The sequence below is a fragment of the Diadema antillarum genome, unplaced genomic scaffold (assembly GCF_040938485.1).
Source record: "Diadema antillarum isolate AM-2024a unplaced genomic scaffold, OU_Dant_1.0 seq00000035_RagTag, whole genome shotgun sequence".
NCBI classification, from domain to species: domain Eukaryota; kingdom Metazoa; phylum Echinodermata; class Echinoidea; order Diadematoida; family Diadematidae; genus Diadema; species Diadema antillarum.
In genome coordinates, this window is record NW_027271149.1 from 1,484,817 (window position 1) to 1,507,182 (window position 22,366).

The 22,366-nt window shown below is 39.8% G+C and overlaps 1 protein-coding gene and 1 pseudogene across 1 annotated transcript in view; one reads left to right on the top strand and one right to left on the bottom strand.

Moving 5' to 3' along the window:
* Positions 1-511, bottom strand: part of LOC139725371 (uncharacterized) — a 59,925-nt pseudogene extending 59,414 nt beyond the window's left edge.
* Positions 512-15,245: 14,734 nt separating this feature from the next.
* The window catches only part of LOC139725340 (rab-like protein 2A), a 39,043-nt gene continuing 31,922 nt past the window's right edge, over positions 15,246-22,366 (top strand). The window contains exon 1 of the mRNA XM_071636428.1: positions 15,246-15,352. Within this exon, the coding sequence (XP_071492529.1) occupies positions 15,246-15,352 (107 nt within the window). The remainder of the gene's footprint in view (positions 15,353-22,366) is intronic.

Below are 22,366 nucleotides of genomic sequence, written 5' to 3' on the forward strand. Positions count from 1 at the left end.
GAGGGATGTGTGAGCGAGAGAACGAGACACAAACCATACACAACTTACCCTTTCGTGGCATGATACTGTCGGAGACCGTGGAGAAATGTCTTTTTCTCCCGTTCATAAGTATACGGATCTTTGTCCAGAAACTTAGCCATATTATCCTCCAGCTCTTCCCGTGCACCTTTCGGGAGAATTTCTTGAGCTAGGTCATTTGTTAATGAATTTCCTGCTGCTTTAAGTGGCGCATCGGTTTAAATTTCGGAACAAGAGACCGCTGCGAAAACTACAAACTGAGCTGAAATTGTGGCACACTCGATTGTTCTCACACGATTTCAACGTAATGTGCACAGGTTGAATTCCATTCGATTAGACGACTTTCTTGGCGAAAAACGAGTGATTTCTGCTTCTAAAGCATAGACCGGTAAACGCGCTGATTATTGATACGCCGAGTTCCAATATCGAACGAAGGTTTTCGATGAAACGAATCTACTCAAAGTTCAACACCGTCGGAAAAGCGGTCCATGAAATCTCGTACGCTAACAAAAAGCTTCGAGCCGAATGTGGGGAACTCATGCACAGTTCAATTCTCTCGATAGGGGATACGCGTAATGCCCAATTCCCCATAACCCTTTCCAAGATGGCGGCCTCCATGAGCTTAAGACTGGTAACCCTTTCTATGTAGTGATACTGGTACTAGGGCAAACAGGAAGTTTACGATTGCGTTATTACAATCTATCACGAGGACTCCTCGGCATGCAAATTTTCCACGTAAGTCGAGATATATATTTGCATTTTCCATAAAGGGAACGTATCAAAACCTTGATCTGCTCAGCCATCGCGCTATATAAATCACTCGTTTTCAAGGTGAAATAGCTTTGCAAGTGAACTTATGACAAGCCTTGGACATTTCTCATATGAAATGACCAACATCCCATAAATCTTCCTGTTTTTAATAAGTTGAAGACTATTTCGTATTGAAAATATTTAGTTCCCCTCAAGGTTGAAAGGAAATCGAGATGTATACGAGTACTCTGTTGCGAATGTAATCAAGATTAGATCATCTGTTTCTAACACGATACAGAAAATTTGATGAAGCAAATGAACACAAGTTAACCGAAAATCTAACAACAAATTACAGTACACACATAGATGTTCTTGTCTAACCCCTAGTTTGCTCATGTTTTTGGTCAGATCATACGACTTTATTATCACTGCCTATGTAAACAAAAATTATATGATCTACACCTCAGTGGCAGGCATAATTCTACATTATTTTCATCTTGATTGTTAACAGGAAACATTTAACATTTTTCCTGTTGATTACCGAATTCTGTCCCTTGGGATACCTCAAGAGCACTGTAAAGAAAGTAGTAGCATAAACGATGATGATGAGAAAGAGCTATTTTTTTCTTTTAAAATCATGCAAACTGAGACTAATGAAGAAAACAACAACACTGCGCGAACAAGCCTTGCACGTGTGCGGTAGAATTCATGAGTCGGGGCTTCCCCCCGAACCCTTCTTGTTACCCACAATGACATCATAACGGGGTTTGTAATCTTCACACACTGGACCGAGTTTCTAACTAAACGAGAGAGAGAGGGAGAGCAAAAAGAGCATACAGCCAACCTCACTGTACAGAATCTAGACGATGCGACAGCCCAATCCACCCCGATACCGTAGACGCACTAAGGGACGGTGTGCGCCGGTTCCTTCCTGCCAGCCAACTCTATTCATGAACACAACACGCACACCACCACTTCAACACAAATTCATTATTCATGAAAAGTCCGTAGAACATATACACTAAGGCCTATCCACACACCAGTGGATATTAGAAATGGTCGGGCACCCATGCTTACTGGAGATACCTTCTGGAGACATGGTCAGTGACTGGAGTAGTTTACCATGTTATGTCTTCATATTCATTATCGTGTCACATCACTTTGGTATATTCCGAGCTCTACATTACTGTTCCAAGGATGTGGTTAGTGTAAGGCGCCTGCAAGTTATAGGGACCTACATCATGTTTTGATCACACTGTCACATCGTAGCCGTCACATTTCCACTATACCTTCATGGCTCTACCCTCGCAGGCCTAAGTTTTTATACGACTCTTGGATGACATCCAATCTATACCACCAACATGGGAAAAATTATGGCGTACGAGCTGTGGCATTATCCCAAGCAGCATGATGTACCTGTTGTGGATGCTGATGTCTGTTTTTCGCTGTATGCTGGAAATCCTGAGACAATCCTATTTGACTCAGTGAGTAACTTAGCTTGTCATTTACCGGACAGTTTTCACGGTGGAATAGCATCCATTGTATCTTATATGATTATAAGACAGTGATTTCCCTATTAGCTGATGGTTTACATTTTAGATATAGGTCTTATGTACCAAGACACATTGACAACGAAGCACTGTGGCTACAAAGCGGTACATAATTAAGGTTAGCCGAAATATGCCTGATATAAAAAAAAAAAAAAAACATCCGACTGTATCATCAACACTCAGTCTTGCATGTTTGTTTTCCGCACTGATGATTTAGGCGAGATGATGATGGTGATGATGATAATAATTACTGTTCTGTAATATACGAACAGAGTATTGGTGAGGAGAATGAGAAGAACAAGCAGAAGCAGACAAAGAAAAAGAATATGGAAATAAAAAGAACAAGAAGGAGAGGAATCAGCAGAGGAATATTTATCTTTAACGATGACTGTAATAATGATCATGATGATGAGGATGATGACAGCGATGAATGCATCAGGCTTACGATGAATTGAGAGTATTGATGAGGAGGATGAGAAGAAGAAGAAGAAGAAGAAGAAGAAGAAGAAGAAGAAGAAGCAAAAGAACAAGGAAATAAAAGATCAAGAAGGGAAGGAGAAAATGGCAGAGGAAGATAACTTAATGATGATGGTGATGATGAGGTGAGAAGAAAAAACGAGAAAAATAAGAAGAACAAGAAGGCAGGAGAAAGTATGCGCAGGAAGATAACTTCAATGATGGTTGTGATAATGATAGTGATAATGAAGATAACGACGATTAAGTAGCGCCGATGCTGTTTAGAAACAGGAAAGACAATATGATGAACATCCCATCGAACGAGAATTCAGAAGACAACAACGTGACGAATATATACTCGTAACTTCATTTTAATTCAGTTAAGTCATTTTCATATTTCTCAGTAAAGTAAACAATACTTAAATTTGCGGTGACGCAAAATACGTAAAATTCACACTGATACATGACATTGTCTTCATGCGTTATTCTACGTGTAGCATTAGTTTACATTCATTTCAAAAGTATATAATGAACAGTGAGTTATAGCGTAAGGTAAGTTGTGTGTATAGCTTCATGACGAACCTGAAACATGATTGTGAAAGGGCATGTGTTAACGTATAGATGCAAAATCAGTTTACTGTCATTGTTTCGATTTATCACGCATTATTTACAAGTCGTTCATCTCTAGGACTGAAATATAATAATTGAAAATGAGAAATAACACAACAGACAATGACTGTTCCTCCATCAAACAAACAGAACAGTCTAGTCGACTAAAGGAAGGGTCCTAAAGGCGATTCTGAAATTCTGAATAGGGCATCTGGAGACAAAATCAATGACAACACTACGCTAAAGTATGTGACTGTATAAAAAAAAGAAATGTACATAGCGTGAATGACATAATATGAGTTGATAAGATAATGAGTCTCATTTTTTTTTCAGATGCTCATCATCTTTTGGCAGTGCATCCACGGGCCTAATTATTTTCATGTATACATATTAAGTACATCAGAGATAGTGTGCATGTGTGATTGTGTGTACGGGTATGTTTATATCGGCGCGATGAGTGGAGAGAGCCCGATGGCATCCTGTTGTTATTCGAGACTCGTTTCCTCTATAGACACTCGGCTATCCAAAGTCTTTAGAAAACAACGAGCGCTATCCTATCAGAGTCGCAAAACAGATGTGTTGCTGCGGCCCCACACATTGTACGTGAGATAATCACGTCACAGCCTCATCAGTGGTTGAATGACAGGAAAGTTTTTTTCTTCTTTTTGTAATCGTGCCAAAAAAAAAATAGAAATGAAAAGGAAAGAACGAATGGCTCGAAACAGGACTATCATTATAAGTCGTTTTGGGGTGTTTTTGTTTTGTTTGGTTGATCAAAACATAAAGAACGTCACTAACGCTCGAAGAAAGTCACCTCATTGTTATGAAATACATGAACACACACATCAGCATTGGGCGCTAGTATTGGTTCCATTCATTAATAGGAATGTAATTTCTAACGCAGCACAATGTAGTGATACAATAAAGTTTGAAGTTTTTCGTTAGCTCTTTTTTTGTAATGGTTTTTTTTTTGTTATCTTTTTTTTTTCACGTAAAATGTCACGGTCAAACTGATGAATAAAGCAATCAGTTTCTGCTAAGATAGAAGGAGGAGTGAAGATGCTTTTATTTTGGTTTGACGTGAGCTAGTCAGTTTTTGCTGCGCCAGATGCAAAATGCATATCGAAAGTTTAGGGAATATGTCTCGATCGAAGAGCCTTTTGGATTAAACACAACTATCCAAGTCCCCATGCTGAGAAATCGTACAATCCATGGTGCGTGTTATTATGCAAATCACATACTGCCGTAAAATGTGTGAGCAGTGAGAATGAGGGTGGAGACTTTGTGTACTCGGTGAGCAAGGATCGGAGTGCTCTGATTGGTCAAAGCGCGCCTCAAGAATTTCTCCCACACACGATGCGGTCATTCAGGGGGTTCCCCTACACGGGCTCTCGTTTGGCGTATCATTTTTGTTTGGGCCCAAGTTCATCGAACTTTGATTTGGAGGCAACATCTTCATTGACGGCAAGAGACCGAGATAGAGCAGATAATAACGCATGCGCGCACAGCGGTAGCCACAATCTTGATTGTACAATGTACAGTACTCTGCTCAAGCTCAGAGTCAGTCATCTCCTTTCCAAACAGGGTGACTATACTAGTAGTCGTGAACTCTATGTAGTCATGGCACTGTCGTAGACTCGCTACGTTTCGGGGATAACCACTCGCTGACAGAGCGAGTCTTACCAGCTCAAGAGCACAAAATGGAGTGACAAAATTTCGCTATCACGAAGAAGAGGATGAATTGGAAGAAAACGATATTGACTTTAACTGGTAACAACTCCGCATTGAACGTTTTACGTGTTGTGATGTTTTGCAACGACATCACGAAATCTCAATGACCACAGCAGAGTGAGGGATCAAACTTTGACTGAGGCACGGATAGGAGGGAAATTCACCCGAAAGCAGTATACTTGTAATATGTGTTTATATTCACGTACATTTATGCACATACATGCATGTATATCTACATAATTATGCATATCTCTCCCCTTTGGTTTTTCCCCCTTTTTCATAAGTTTTATTATCATTATCTTTACCGTTACTATTATCAACATCATCTTTATTGTTATTATCATTATTATATCATATACACTTTAATATGTTTGACAACCTGCATTTGTGGTTAACTCTTACTTTCATTTTGTTGCCTCTTCTTGGTACACCAGGTTAGGGCTCCCTGCTTGCTCAGCCCCCCTCCCCCCCCCCCCCCCACTCTTGCCTGTTGCTATTTCACTCTTTTCCTTTCTTTATCCCTCAGTTGTTCCTCATCTTGTTTGATGTTGCCTCCTTGTTCATCCTTATCCTTCAAAGGTTCCTCCCCCCCCCCCCCAGGTCCTCGGGATCATCACTGACCCTCCTCTGCCTTTTGTCTGTCCACCCTCCTGCTTTAATCCCCCTCCCTTTACCTGTTGGGCTCCTTGCCCTAGACCTTCAACCCTCCCCTTTTGTTTTCTTTGTTCTGTCTCCCTAGCCCTACCCAGACTGTTCTTGTTATGCGTAGCCCCTTATAAGGTGATTGCTGTCCCTGCCTGTTTGTCATTAATTTTTTTTGCCTCTGATGAAGATTCTGCTAGGATCGAAAGCTCAGGCCCCTTTTGACTCCATTGTAATAATATAGCGTATGTAATAAGATATAGACGAGCGCCAAACACAGTAATTAGTCATTAGTCGAGTCATCACAATAGTCAGGGGGCGGATCCAGGAATTCCGGAAAGGGAGGCTCCTTTACAAAAGGCGGGCAAACGCGTCCCCCTTTTTTCTTTCTGTTTCTTTTGTTAAAAATGAAAAATAAGTAAGAGGGGGCGCACACCCGGTGCGCCCCCCCCCCCCCCCCCCTGGATCCGCCACTGATGATTTAGCAACTCTTTAACAACGCTGTGAGATCCTAGGCCTATATTCTTCAATACATTTTCTTATTGTTGTTTGTTGTTGTTGTTATTTTTTTACATGATTGCATACATAGAACTCCGGTATTAGTTATTGTCTATTATTGCTATCATATTGACTAACGGAATTTTATTGATGTTACAAGACAATGGGCGCTGAAAACATTTAAAGGCAAGGTACTTGGGGACGGTTCTGAAACATTTATATCAGAAAGTTTATTATCTGAATCCGACATGAAGGCAGTTTAATTTTTCTTGTAGATTTGTTTACAAGTGTACATTAGATAATTTTCCATAACATCTTGAAAAGAAAGATATTTGAGTACTTTTCTTCTTGATTATTATCTAAAACATTACCAGGGCTTAGATTACCGAGGATATTGTTTTCGAAATATTTTACCGTTATCAACTCGAGTCAACTCCGAGGTTTAAAAAAAAAAAGTCACTGCAGTCACCGGAGTGATGGATCGTGTCATCTTAGGCAGTGGCAAAATATTTAGATATTAAGTTTGTGACCATGGAATTCACCTTAAAAAGAAGATGATGTCAAATGATTCACGAGGATCGCTGAATATTATAGTTCATTCATTCAGCAAACTACTTCTAAACGAAAGATGGGAATCTACTACTTCTAAACGAAAGATGGGAATCTCGGGCTGCGTTAATGTGTATTTTAATGTCCTCGGCTGGGCAGTCGTTATTATCTCATCACTTCACTAGCTATACGTATTATACAATAGATCATGTTTAGCATTAAACAAACAATAGTGAAAATGTGTAATCCTGTCTTCTTGCATGACGAATGGTATTTTAGAATGGATAGAATTATATGGCTATCATCTTCTGATTACAGGCTATACTCCAACCGAAAATAAACAAGCGGCCTTCATAGATTTGTATAATAGCCCTATATTATTACACTCGCCCTAAGGATGAGCAGAATATTTCACAAATGGCTATCTTCATCTGCAGTAAAGGTATAATGACCATTAGCAACATGAATGCAGATTGCATGTAAATGATGATTTCGTTTTGTTTGTTTTTTTACTTTGTTTTCTTTGGCTTGTTTTTCTTCTGCTCTAAAATTACACATCGTAGATGCAGATTTTTACCTGCGGGGGGTGAGCCATATATACGGGGCTCGGAAATCGTTCGCTCCTCGCTTCCCGGAAGGTGACTGTGTGAAACGAAACGGGTTGTTATGAGTCCGAGGCATAAGATTACCCGAGGCTGCGGCAGAATGCAGAGCGCAGGGATGCGCCATTCTGGAATTGAAAGTAAAATAACGAATCAATACATGGGGTGGAAGGGGAGGAGGAGGGGGGGGGGGGGGGGAAGAAGACGGGAAAGACATCTGCCTATATTCTCAGTCTGACTCTTTATCTTTATCATTGCTGCCTGAATAATAGCTATGGCCACGTGGCTTTCAGTTCATGTCTCCTCTAGAGTAAAATGTACTCTCTTAACAAATCAGTTGCCACGCGAAATTTATCGTGATTACTTACTTCACAACATAACCAACAAAGAAGCACTTAAATTAATTCCTTTGAGTAAGCAACTAAGCAATTGATAGCTGTATAGATAAGTCCCTTCAAAATGACATGACCTGGACCTCATTGCACGATTGAGAGTATCTATTGTCTTATACACTGGCACCACTTGGCAGTGGTTCCTTTATAATTGCAGTGTGCATATACAGATACAGAGAAATATAAAGACCAGAAGTAATCACTAAATAATCATTCATGATATTCCACATTCTTGATCATAATTATGGTTACACGAACTGCTTACTTGGTTTTCGCCATCCTCCTTGAGGGGAATGGAGTGGTATCTTAACGACCCACACAGGAGTGCATCTCTCCTGTAATCCGCTCACATATAAAGACGACATTTTCACAACAAGTAAATTTGCTTCGACGATTGGCTATATAAGAAAATTTCTCGCAAATTTTATAGTATACCGGCTATTGTGTGTGTGGAGACTGTCAATTCATCCGATCTTGCACAAGCAAGATTAGCAATGAAAAAGATGGCATACATAATCGACAATATAATATCATATAATTATGTGTGTGTGTGTGTGTGTGTGTGTGTGTGTGTGTGTGTGTGTGTGTGTGTGTGTGTGTGTGTGTGTGTGTGTGTGTGAATTTAGCGTAACTATGTTCTAATCTTAATTTTATGGTGGCGACTGAAATTATATGTATGGAGCTTTTAAGGGGATGGCGTATAGTTTTTGGTGAGATAATGAGAACTCTTTTGTATAGAATATAAAAAAGCATGTAATTCCAAGAGGAATTCAGCGCTGTTGGTTTTTTTTTAATGAAAATTAGTTTTGAAATGGCTGAGGTATATAATCAAAACAAAGTGATTCTAATAAAAGTCGGGGCCCACCTTTTATCATTATTATTATTATTATTATTATCATCATCATCGTCATTGTTATTATCATTATTATCATTATTATTATTATCATTATTATTATTAGTAGTAGTAGTGGTATTATTATTATTATTATCATTATTATTGTCATCATCATCATCATCATCATTATTATTATTATCATTATAATTGGGACCACTTTGTTTTGCTTTGTGTTTGGATGTCCCAGCCATTTCAAAATCGACTTCCATCATTCAAACTTGGAATTCCTCTTAAAATTGTATATGCTGTGTAATATTTTATCAGAAATCCTCATCTCAAACAACACTATACCATCCCTTTAACTTACTTCGACTAAACAATGCCGTTTAGATGAATAGCGAAAATAAAACGAAAGCTCTGATTTGCCATCACAGAAACATAAAACAGCTGGGTCCAAAGCTTGATTTGGGAAATTCGTTTACCAAACGTTCTCGAGTATTTGTTCAATGTCGGCAACTTTTGAGGGAGTAGAATGAGCGCACTTCGCACGTAGTGGCTTCTGCCGGTTTTACGTACATGATACAATAACTGTATCCCCCCCCCCCCCACCACCACCACCTGCCAAATCACCCTATATGATTATGCCTCTTACGCAGCTTAGATCAAGACTAATACAATAATTATCACGAACAATCGATATCGCATAATTTGATAATTAGACTTGTATGGCACGTGTATTATCTTTTTTTTTCCTGGATCATAGGCCTAAACATGGAACTGGAGAAGTGATATACGTACAGCTAGTTTCCTGTACAAAAGTGATATGAAGTCAGACCCATAGGGACATAAACAACAGTATAAAAGTACAGATTCAGTCTGACGGAAGAAAGCTTTCGTTTCGTTTCGTTTTATTTTTGTTTTCTTTTTGTTCACTTGTTCATGCTTTCAGTATACTGTAATAGCTTTTTAAAGTTCGAGGTAAGAATTGCCATGGCATGGAGTAAAGAATTAAGAAATGGCGATGCCCTTGGGTATCCAAATCATAATATGCTCCTCTGTAATTTGATGTGTCTTTTTTTTCTTGATAATACACTGTATCATTCTCCAAGTGCATTGAAAAGATGGTAGTACTCTGAAATGATTTAGTAGGATCCTTAAATACGTGTTTTACGATGGCGATGGCCGTTCCAGCATTCAGTCATTTTCGTTACACATGTGTGGGTGCATAAGAGCGGAGTCTGAACGTTGTACACCAAGGGGGTATGACACACATGAGACATAACCCACTATGAAACACACGCACACGTATTTTATGTGTGTCCATACCTACACACACGAAGGGCTCTCATCCAGGGTAAGCTGTTAGTTCAAGCATGTATCTTATGCAAATGACTCCGGTGCATGAGTGAGACAATATTCCACAAATTTCTGATTGGTCGAACGCGCTCGAAGAATTTCTCCTCCCATCGTACAAGAGTACCTGACACCGCGCGGTCATTTAGGGGGTTCCCCCGTTATGATCACGTGATTTTATGTTTTGATGTGCGGAGTCGATCAAGCTCTTTGCCAGATGAAGGTCATTGAACTTTTCAAGGACATGGCAAGCAGCCGTTACTGTCAGGTTACCTGCGCGTAGTACACTTCGATATACACATCGTAGCACATGCCATGTGTTCAGTTGGGCAAAAAAGCAACCTGAACACATTCGATTTCATTGTTACCATTTTCAGGAGCTTTTCACGCTTTCTGGCGTCACGCCTGTCGGGTGAAACGAAAGTTATGAAACGAAAGTTATCAAAATTATGGGAATGTGCAAAGGGAAATACGGTATGGTAAACAATACCAGAAATGATAAATGGAATTTTGAAATGAAAAATGAAAACAAACAAACTCAAACAAAACTATAATCAACTAGCAATTTGAAAAAAAAAAAGAATTGGGACACCAACAGGAGGGGTAGTTGCCATTATCTCCCCCTTAAAAAAAGGTTTACATTTGACGAAATATAGTAATCAATTCGACATGCATTTTTGCTTTCATTCCATTTCCATTTCGTTTAGAGGGTGCGTCACACCCATTGCAAAGTTGGTGATTATTAATGTTTGTCTAATCAGCTATTACTTTTAGAAGTTTTGTCTGGCTGAGAAATAGATCCAATGGTCATTTCCATTGTGAATGCAAGATTTCTGCGTTGTAGGTTTGTCACTGTCATGCAGGTGATGAAATAGTTCTCATGATAGAATGATTTCTTGATTAGAAATAAAAGTTGCTTTCAAACACCATGTTAAAGTTGACTTTAAAGACTTGCAGAGTTTCTTCAGACAAACAAAACGGGAGGGGTGCATTCATAATAGGCTATAGACTACGGACGTTCTTATGTGGCAGAGTAAGAGTCATGTTTATTGTGTTGTCGCTAAATTGTGCGTTTTATCGGTCACGACCCCACACGAACACTGGGCGAGGCGATGAAGCCATCCTATGGTAGGCCTACGTACACAATCCACGTGAAAATAGTGTTAGTGGTCGATGATTTAGAAACTGCAGCCCCCCCCCCCCCCCCACTCATTGTTAGATTGTTGGATGACTCTTGATTTCATGTTTTTAAAGGGTGTGTACAGTTCTGGTCAAGGTGAAGATTTACCTTTTAACGTTTTGTGAGATATTCAGAAACCACTCTATGAGATGTCAAAGAGCATGCGGTTCTACCGGGGTATCAAAAGTTTATTCGATGAAAATCTGTTTTGAAATGGCTGAGATATCCAAAAACAAGGTGAAACAAAGAGATACTAATAAAGTTGGGGCATGTCGCCTTTTATTATTAGCACTTTTTTGGATATCTCAGCCATTTGAAAACCAATTTTCATCAAATAAACATTGAATCCTTCTTAAAATTACATGCTCTTTCATATTTCATAAGAGGCCTTTCATTATCTTACTTAGGAATGTTCAAAACATGAATCCCTACCTCAACCAGTACTGTACAGTCCCTTTAAGAATTTTGATTATAATTTGTGAACAGTTCAATAAAAGAATCGATGTCAACCATGTCGGCCATTTTGATATAATAATAGTTTATTTGCAACGACATTAATTTTGAAACGTTAGAATTTAATGACTGTCGTATTAGAGATCCGATTTTGATAAAACCTTTAACACGTTATTCTTCTGAGTATTTTCAATTCATCAAGGCAACTTGACTATTCGATTCTAATGATATTGTACTCAATAATTAGTTTGCTCGATTGACTTTGTATTGCATTCAGGTATATGAAAAAGAAATGCCGAAATAAAATCGATGGATCAATTAATCCAAAATCTGAAACAAGCCAGTTCTTAATTAGCTCGAGTGTATAATGACCTTTCTCTTTCAGTTGGTTATGCACTTCACTCGTTTTTTAAAGAGACGTAATATCATGCATAGGCTTGCCCGATATAACAATATCATCAAATTTATGTTCAAACAAAGAATGAACTTGCGTATACCATTGTGACCAGAATGGTCAGTCAATTAACACTTGGGGAAACATCCATTTCAATATTTTATAGAATACGCGTTAACAAACATTTTCTATTAATATTGCCAAACGCTGGGCGATATTCAGTTGCTATCAGGTGGACGTGCTGGCAAGTACCATTCATAAAGATTACATGAATAAAAATAAAACCACAGCTGTTTATCTCAGTGAAGATGAAAACCAACTTGTCTGTTAACAGGGCCTAAGAAACGTTATAATCTTTTTCTGCTCACGCGCAAAGTGGAACTATGAACTGGCTTATTGTTACTACACAACCAAAATTCCATATCCGTTTAAGTATCACGATTAAGAGTCGTGTACAGCCCATTGCAATGTACGATTTTCGTACAAAATTAGCATGCAATATCCTTCTGCATATACTGAGTAGATAATAATGCGTGTCGCACTCGGTTGACGTATGCAGCAGGCACTCACGAGTTGACCACAAGATGGCGCTAATGAATTTTTCAACAAGCAGAGGGCCTTGGTGTACTAATGTAGCTGGTGAGATGCGTAGGGCCTACTCATTCATTGAGAGTTCGGTACCTTGTTAGGAGATGGGCAATGATGTACCGGTCAGTCCAGCTGTCAGTGTACGGTAATTGCTTTACCATAACAATGGACCATCGAGCTACCCCTATAGCTCCATGAATAGACAAAGTGCTTGCGATATATCGTCGGTACCAAGATGAATACCCTGGTAGCTACTAAGTGTTACAAAAAACATTCCCCACTTTTGATCCTTAGTAGTTAAAAAAACCCATCAGATAACACTGACATTGATATGAACAAGAGCTGAATAGTGTACAATTTTGTTGGAGGTGATTTAAAAGTTAAGACATAAATCAGTTTCATTAAATTCAATATTAATTTTTAAGTAAGGGTTTGGATTTTGCTCGATTTTCAACCCTCTGTACAGAACTGTAACTTTGCACAGAGGTCACGGTGTGTATGGGAGTGTATGGTTAACACCCAGACAATGGTCCTGAACGATGGTCAGGGTTTGAATGCCAAGTATTAGGCCTACATAATGATTGATGAGAAATTCCACTATCACGGCTAGTCTTTATTCATCCTGAAATGTTTTAGTGTATCAAACTATGCAAAAGCACATGAAAACATGTGCTTTCTTTCTTCATGTGCATGCATTCTACCCTTTACCATGAATTTAGACTAGCATTGCCAAGGACAATCCATCATGAATTATCAATAAAACATTCAAGTGCCTTGGAGCAAGAGACCAGAAACCTAACCAGCAAAGCTCTGAAAAGGTAGTATTCATGTCTATTGTTCAGGGCCATTCACACTCACATACACATCATTGCGGTTACTGTGTAAAGTTCAAATTTTGTGCAGAGACTTAAAATATTTGACAAAAATCTGGAACCTGTCGTGGATCTAATGAACTGATTTATGATTTCATATTCAAATCATTTCCAACTAAATTGTACACTTTTCAGCTATTGCTCATATCAAAGACAGCGTTATCTGATATATAGTTTTCGAACTATCAAAAAGATAAAAAGTGGGAAATGTTTTTTGTAACAATATATAGTATCTATATGTATGACGTTGCGCTAGGGTGTTGCTGTTTTGTTCTATATGTGACACGCAGTCCGTTCGCTTTTGTCGATATCTAAGAAATACCCCCCCCCCCCCCGTTCATTGTTTGATAAACCTATCCAAATCATTAATGAAGCGGGCCTGTCACTTTTTAAAATTTACACTATCATCTTCCTGTTTTTGTTCTCTCTCATTTTTCTGCACTGCTGGTTAATAATGTTTCGTTTGTTTGTTTGTTTGTTTGTTTGCCAAGTTTGTTTGTTTGTTTGTTTGTTCAATCCCAATAAATTAAAAAACAGTATAATGATCACGTTTACTTGCAAAAAGTGAAATCGGGAGAACGGGTTTGTGTAGGTTCCATCACACTCCGATAAAGAGTGAGTATATGTCATATTACGAACACAATGAAGGTTTACATGTTCGCGTCGAATATGGAAATATGCACGTCTACAAAGTTCAGGAGCTTATGTAGTCGTCGATCCCAACTCTCCAATGTATACAATCACGTTGAGAGAGGGCACAGAAAATATTATACTCGGTAGTTATTCATGATTTGGGTCAATGACTTAGCAACCGCAACCTCTCCTCTGAAAGTAATTAGCGAGCTGCTAATCTGCGACGCTGTTAAATGTTTACGCCGCGGCTATTAGGCTTAACTTGTTGTTCAGCACATGCGGGTGACAGAGCCTGTTGGAGTATAGGCCCGCCATAACCATTACCTCTATTAGACCTAAAGCTCGCTATATTTGATTATTTGATGCGAGGCAAAATAAAAAGGGAAATAAATAAATACAAAAAATAAAATAAAATAAAGTTTCCCTTTCGATTTAATTGAAAGAAAGGGAAACTCAGTAAAGGTTTGTGTGCTGGTAAATGATAAACTTGCGAGACATGCAGGCAAATTCACAATCTCCTTGCATTTCACCTTAATACATCTATAACTGCATGCTCATCTGAATATTCTGAGGCTATATGTGAAAACAAGTGAAATTTCAGATTCCATAACTCCGAATTTGGGACCGAGTTTAATGACACTGGAATAATCATCTTTATTTGTTTGTTTTGTTTTTGTTTTTGCTGCATTCCTGAAAGGGAAATCTATCTGTATATGGATTCAATTAGTGCAAAATGTTGGAACAAATCAATGAAATTTGAACAAATATCTGACCATCCGTTCAACCGTATTATGAACTTACAGATTTGGTTTGAACGTGCAATCATTACTATAGATAAAAACAAACAAACTACAATTCACGATTTGACAGGAAAAAACAAACCCGAATAAGCCTGCCATGAAAATATAAAGAGAATATCACATGTTTATATTCATAGTCATATATCACACATGATTATTATTATTACTCATTTATTATTATTTTTTTTTTGTTGTACGTAGCACTGAAGCAATATCCAGAGCCAAAACGGTTCCGAAGCAATTTCTAGTCGAGCGCCATCTTGCGTCCAGTAGACTACCGCTCCGATTATGCAATGTTCTTGTCCCAAAATGCATTACTAACATATTTCCGTACGTAAAGATGGCGAACCATGCGAAGTCGCCGACAGTCCCGGAAGGGGACGGTAAATTAGCCGAAAATGGTGTGAAGATTATATGCCTAGGAGACTCAGCTGTTGGTAAATCAAAGTGAGTATCGCTCTGCCATTTTTATTCATCCATTGTATATTAGAGTGACGAAGAAATTCAATCTCTACAGATAGATAACGGTTGCCATTCGTGCGTTGCTAATCACGCTATCACGGATGAAATGCATTGTCCATACCCATACGCATACTCCCATTCATTGCACTGCACTGCCACTGGAATTTTCTACCGGTCTTTATACTCCGCTGCTCGCTCTGCTGCTGCCTGTGTGGTGGTAGCCAGCAGTGGCAATAGAGATGTGGCCCTTGTCTTGTCCTTGCGAGACCTTGGCTTTGCCATTCCATTGAGTCATTCGCTGCTAGTGTAGTAGGCCTAGTAATTTACTAGAACCTAGTGATATTTGTGATAATTTGTTCTAGAGTCTAGCTAGATCTCGTACCGAATTAATAACATACTGCTAGAATTCTAGTAAAAGTTGTTACTAATGTTACGTTTAGTCCAGTTTACCTGTCCTAGACGGAGATGTTATTGTCAGTCACTTGCGGAAGTATTTTTAGTTTTTCTGTCTCTCATAATAAAGTGGCATTCATGCACTTTCAAGCCCTATATCAGTTCGGGAAACCCACTCACAAGGGGGGCCCCTCCTTATAAGTAACCCGTCCCCCTTATAAGTAACCCCGTCCCCCTTAAGTAACCCCCGGGGCACCCCTTATAAGGAGTCTCCACGCTTTTTTGCAATGCAATGCGAAAATGAAAGGACTGCGGCAATTCGCTTGATTATGTCCATAAAGCTTCACAAGTTTCCTAGTTACTCACGAAATTTGAGCAAAATCGGTTTGAGGCATCATATCGAAAATCATGGATTTAAATGCGATGTCAAACGACCCATGCGAATGCTGAAATGCGAGCGATTACTGGCGCGAGTGTCGCCAGGCGCGGCGGCGCGGCAATGCTTGAGTGCAGACGTGGCGACTGAGTACGAAAGTCTCCGTACTCGGTCGCCACGTCTGCACTCAAGCATTGCCGCGCCGCCGCGCCTGGCGACACTCACGCCAGTAATCGCTCGCATTTCAGCATTCGCATGGGTCGTTTGACATCGCATTTAAATCCATGATTTTAGATATGATGCCTCAAACCGATTTTGCTCAAATTTCGTGAGTAACTAGGAAACTTGTGAAGCTTTATGGACATAATCAAGCGAATTGCCGCAGTCCTTTCATTTTTGCATTGCATTGCATTGCAAAAAAGCGTGGAGACTCCTTATAAGGGGTGCCTCGGGGGTTACTTATAAGGGGGACGGGGTTACTTATAAGGGGGACGGGTTACTTATAAGGAGGGGCCCCCCTTGTGAGTGGGTTTCCCGAACTGATATTATCGGTACCGGGTACCTCATTCCCTGTGTGCGTGTGCCAAGGTGATATCCCGTGAACCACGCACTGAGCAGCCGGTAAGCTGCTCTTGTTGTTTGGAACGCCGTTTGACAAGTGATTACGTCAAGTCTAAAGCTGTCCTCACCCTGCGATTTTGACTCATCAAACACTGCGCCATATTGCGTGTCTTTGCTATCCACTGCAGTCAGAGTGCAGGATTATCGAGCTTTGCTTAAATTACGTTTAACATTACAATGTTCTTGCAGAAAATTGCTATGGCCATGGTGCAAAGTGTGAAGATGTCTGCGTTACAGTAGACCTCTACCAGTCAGTAGCTTCCATTTTTGATCATCCTAGCTAGCTAGTCACATCTTTTAAATTAGATACGCAAATACGGTATTTTAATGTCTCCTTCATCCGTCTGCTGCCAACACAATGCGTGCAAACCACCTGTCGCAGGCCGGAGAGGCTTGTGTGTATGTGTACTGCCTCTGTGTGTGTGTGTATGTGTGTGTACTTAAAGTTATAATGGCTGCCTGTAAATCGGTAACTGTGCAGACAGAAGCAGACCGGTGGATCGGTGGATATTTTGTTGATTTTTTTGTTTGTTCATTATTTAACAAAATAATTTTGCCAAGGACAGTTCAATAGATATATGCCCTCTGCAATAAGTTACTGTAAAAGTGGATATTTTCGCGCGACTAATTTTTCGCGCTTGGCCGGTCGAGAAGATTTTTGTGTGTTTTTAATTCCACGGAATCAAGACATCAACCACTGGAACGTATGGCATGCAAAAATATTCACGTGCTTTTATTTTCGTGCTAGTTTCTGGTTGCGCGAAATGCGCGAAAATTTCAACACCGCGAAAATTTCCACTTTAACAGTAATTAGTGATCCCCTGCAAAGGAGTATCCACTCATTTAAAATCATGAATGAGGGACAAAAGTTTACGACTGTTGAGTTGCATTGGGTGCCATGCATGCACAGCATCCTGTCTCTGCTCGATCATACCGCACAGGGAAGGGTATTAGAGCATCGGTGTGGCGTACTGTAAGTGCTTTCATTACGCACATGTATCGACACATCCAGCGCAAGATGAGATCCCACACACCCGCCTGCAGAACTGGAACACTAACTATACACAGCCCTGTCGCTGTACACAACGTGACAGGGCTGTACGTGCGCTGTGCATGCACCACATAGAGTTCTGTGGCGTGTGCCACAAGCAGCAATCCTGTTAACTAACTGCTGTAAAAGTGCTTTCTTTCGCGGTGGTTTTATTTTCGCGCTTTGAGGTTGAACCGCGAATTTAACATCACGCGAAAATGTTTTGAACTCGTCGCTTGTACAATGCTATCATTACCGACTACGAATTTAAACACATGCGAAAAAGTCCGCACCGATGGAAACCGCAAAAGTTTCTGTACGCGAAAGAAACCACTTTTACAGTACATGTAGCATGACTATCGGTGGTCACATCTGGCCTTATCATATTGTAAATTGCATGCCCCAGCCATGGGGATGATTGAAGTGTGAATGGAATGTTTTGATAATTGAACATGGGACTTTTGATTGGGCAAACATTCACACCTCGGCTAAAAGAGTAAACATTCTCATTCTTCATCAGATCAGATCTAGAATTAGAATGCTACAACAAAACAAATGTACCAACTGCTGCTGTGTTCGTGCATGCAAATTATGAAAGGACTGACTACTGTAGATCTCGATCTAGTAGTATTCTGCACATCATTTCCTACTTTGCATTATGAAGATTATTACAGTGTTCTATGGCATTGTATGGTCCTTCTTGGCTTCTTTTTAGTCAACTTTTGTTTTCTTTGAGCGCTGTTGCTGCCAGGGAACCCAGTCAAGAGTAACTAGAATCATAGAGTATCGTAGGGATTGCTATTTCTCATCTCTGTTTTAACATCTTGTAGTCACTTAAGTGAGCAAAACACTAACACACCTACCCAGATGGTTCCTTACAAAATCTTGGGCAGTTAATGTTTACCTCCTGATTTGAAAGGTGTCTGTATTTCAGATAGATGTGATATCTTTCTTCCTTTAGTACAAAAAAACCCCACAAAAACACTAGAAGCCCTAAATAAAGTGGGAATAAGTTAAATTGTGGGATCAACTCAAGGTATTTCAGGATGGGTAAGGATGAGAGATGGCGTTAATGCCTCATTAGGCAAAGCCTTGAATTATCTGCCCACAGTGATCTGTGTGGTATACTACCATCAGTCTGTAGTACAAATGTACATGGTATCTGTGCTCAATTCTGTTTTAGTATGTGTACCGTAGCTACAGTTTAAACATGTCTTATGAGATAAAAAAGCCACTTGTGCATACTCTACAGATGAAAATACCTTTTAAACCAGGTATCACTACTGTAACATAGCATGAGAATAATTTGTGTTGAAGAAGGAAGTCATATTAAAGTAAATTAGCACATGAAACATCACATGTTTATATTCATTGTAAGTAGTCTTGGCTTATAAAACTCTTGGACATTACTGAGATTTAATGCATACATGTGTACACACTGTATTATTTCATGGCAGAATATGAGTTTGTGAAAGTAAAGTTAATAATTGCAATGAGGTGATATACATGTAAGTTAGAGATATGTGTACATGATGGGGGAGCCTGTGAGTGAGATGGATAGATACTGGTACAGCTGTACTGAGGAAGGTAAATGACTTTCAGTGTAAATGCCTGCATCATTTCCAATGAATACTCGAAATCAGTCATAGTAGTCTTGTGTCACTAAAGTGTCTTTCACATTTTTGCTTTTATATATATGTTCAGTTTCTCCTGTTTTCAAAATGCTTAGAACTGTCCAAGGGGTGGTTGTACACTATAATGTGTGTCCTTTCACCTTTCATGCTCTGATGTTTCAACACAATTTTGAATAGACCCTAGGTTTCTTTTTTCTTGAAATGCGGGCAGATACAGTCTTTGAGATGTAGATGGACTAATTAAGAAAGAGTTCAGTGAACTGTTACCTTGGTTGTAAAAGAACAGGAAGGAAAGAAACATGTACACATTACTTCGTTGACATGCTAGGGACAAAAGGTCAAAGGTCATAGGTTCTGGTATAGAAACGCCTTTGTCTAGAGCTGTAACTTGAATAGAGTCTAGTATTTGTTACATAGACTAGAAGTAAAAACAAATGCAATTGAGTTAGTTTCTTTGTGCAAAAAGATCAGAGGTCAGAGGGGAAAACCTCAAAATCAGTGAAGTCTATCAATTACAATGTACAATACATGTGTAGTAAGACAGGTTGAACTCCGTGCTTGGTACTCGGTTTGGTTGTATGGATGGCGATTATATCTGCCACCCGAAGTATATATATGGTTGGCGATAGTATATCTGCCACCAGGAATATATATCACATATCAGACGGTCGGCGATAATATATCTGCCACCAGGAGTATATGTCACATACGGTCGGCGATAATATATCTGCCACCAGGAGTATATGACGTATACGGTCGGCGATAATATATCGGCCACCAGGAGTATATAACATATACGGTCGGCGATAATATATCTGCCACCGCGAATATACAAGCCAATACCGGTGCCGCGGTACATACTAGTAATTAGATTCACCGGTGCGTAGCACCGTGCGTCGCCACGCATACACTATGGTATGGAGCTTGGCCATACGGCCGCGCACCCTCCGGTAAACGGCGTATGTGCCAGCACAGGCTGACGGACAGCACAACTCCCAACAAACGTGTGTGCACGCACCGGTCGCACGCACGGAAAGTTCACGTGGAGGGTAACCTGGGGACAGAGAGACAGACGGACCCAGGACAGGACAGAGAACGGCTCAGGACCTCCCTTGACCTCAACTGTCCCTCGTCCCCGTCCACTGACATTACTGCAAGTATTGACTACCTTGTACCTGCGCTTGGCAATTGGAGCAGCTGCTCAGAAACGGTAAGTTATAGACGCTGAGCATATTTGCCATTATTGTAGCATTAATTAGGGCGTAATAGTAATTATTCTGATAGCGTTTGTTCCCTAACACCCTCGCCACCATCAAATAGGGAAAAACGCTACAATGGCGACGAGGATGTTCTTTTTTTGAACCCGGGAGGGAATTATCTTAGACATTTAGAATTTGCCGCCAATTTACATGGGCGGCAAGGATATATGTTCTTTTTCTTTTCTTCTCTGAAAACCCTAAGAAACTGTAAGGTAGCTTAAGGGATGTTAGTATTTTGGAGTATTTTTCAAGTAATTTATACCGACTCTTAACGAGTTTGTTTTTCAAACATTTGAGGCTTCTTTCTAAACAAATTAGTTGTATTATTTTTTCCGGTCGGGAACAAATACCGGCGCTTACTGCTGCCGGTTGTCTTTAATTTGTAACATTTTGTGGTAAATTCTGGTCTTGCCAACCCATTACGTACGGGTGTGGCAGACCAGAAAGTCACAACAGAAACAGGAAAAAATTCTCTTTTTGGTTTATGGAGAAAGGAAATTGTTAATTTAGGTAAATTAAGTTTAGTTTTATGTTAGTTAAGTGGTGATTTTGGGATTTTTCGTAACATTTGAGTTCACGTGCGGATGCCGCTATTGTTTGGAAGCGCGCCGTTTAGACCAGGTGACCTAAGATTCGCGCCGGTTTCGATCCCGCGGTCAAGTTCCTTTTGTTTAGCTCCGACCTCTTGAGCATCCACCTGTTGGTTTGGGGAGCTAAACAAAACCCCAATTCCGCACAGCACCGGTGATCCAGACGAATGTAAGTAGCAATTTGAGTTATTTTGTATTTTGCTTTCTTATACTTTCTCCGTATTATACCCGGCTGCTGAAGTGACGTTTTGTGCATATTCGGCAATCGTTATAGTTGGTGCGTCGTCCTACTGCACTTTAACGTGTTCCGAGATTTCTTATTTTTTCTTGCTTTTTCCTTTCTTTCTCTTTTTTCGCTGAAGTGGCGTACTATAAGTAATGTGACACATTCGTTAACCTGATTTGTAGTAACACAGATTCATGTTCATTTTCTGTTCGTTTTTCTCACTGCACCTTACGTGCAGGCTTATACACTAAACCGACTGATTTTAGCGTAGTCGCACCGTTTAGTGTCGAGCGCTCGCTTTGTATTTCTTTGTTTTCTTTTTTCCGCTCAGTAACGCACTGGGGTAGGAAATAATACGAACATTTTGACTACCCAATTCGTTGCTTATACGGTACGCCGTACACTTTTTTTTTTCTATTTCGCTTCGCTTTCTTGTTGAAGTAAGGCTGGTAAGATTGATTTGTATGTGATGTATAGCAGTAGTTTCTTTTTTTCTGAGTAGCGTTTAATTCTTTGTGAATTATCGTATTTTTTTTTTGACAGCTCGTTGTTGATTTATATAGTCACTTGTGATTTTTTGTTGTTGTCTTTCTCGCTACTCATGTATAACTAGAAGGGTTAGATTTTCCCTTTCTGTTTATATACCATCGTATAGTGTGAGAATCGGCAGCATATTCAACGCTTGCCGTACTTACATGTTTATATGCGTTTTTCGTTTTCCGATTCGGATAGATTTTTTTTTTCTCTTTCGCGGATAGTTGGATTTTCGCGGTTGCTTGCGCCGTTCGGAATGACCGCGGTAAATAGATCGCGTTGAAACCAGGCAATCGCGGCATCCTTATATGTTTCGTTTCTCGCATTTGTATTGCA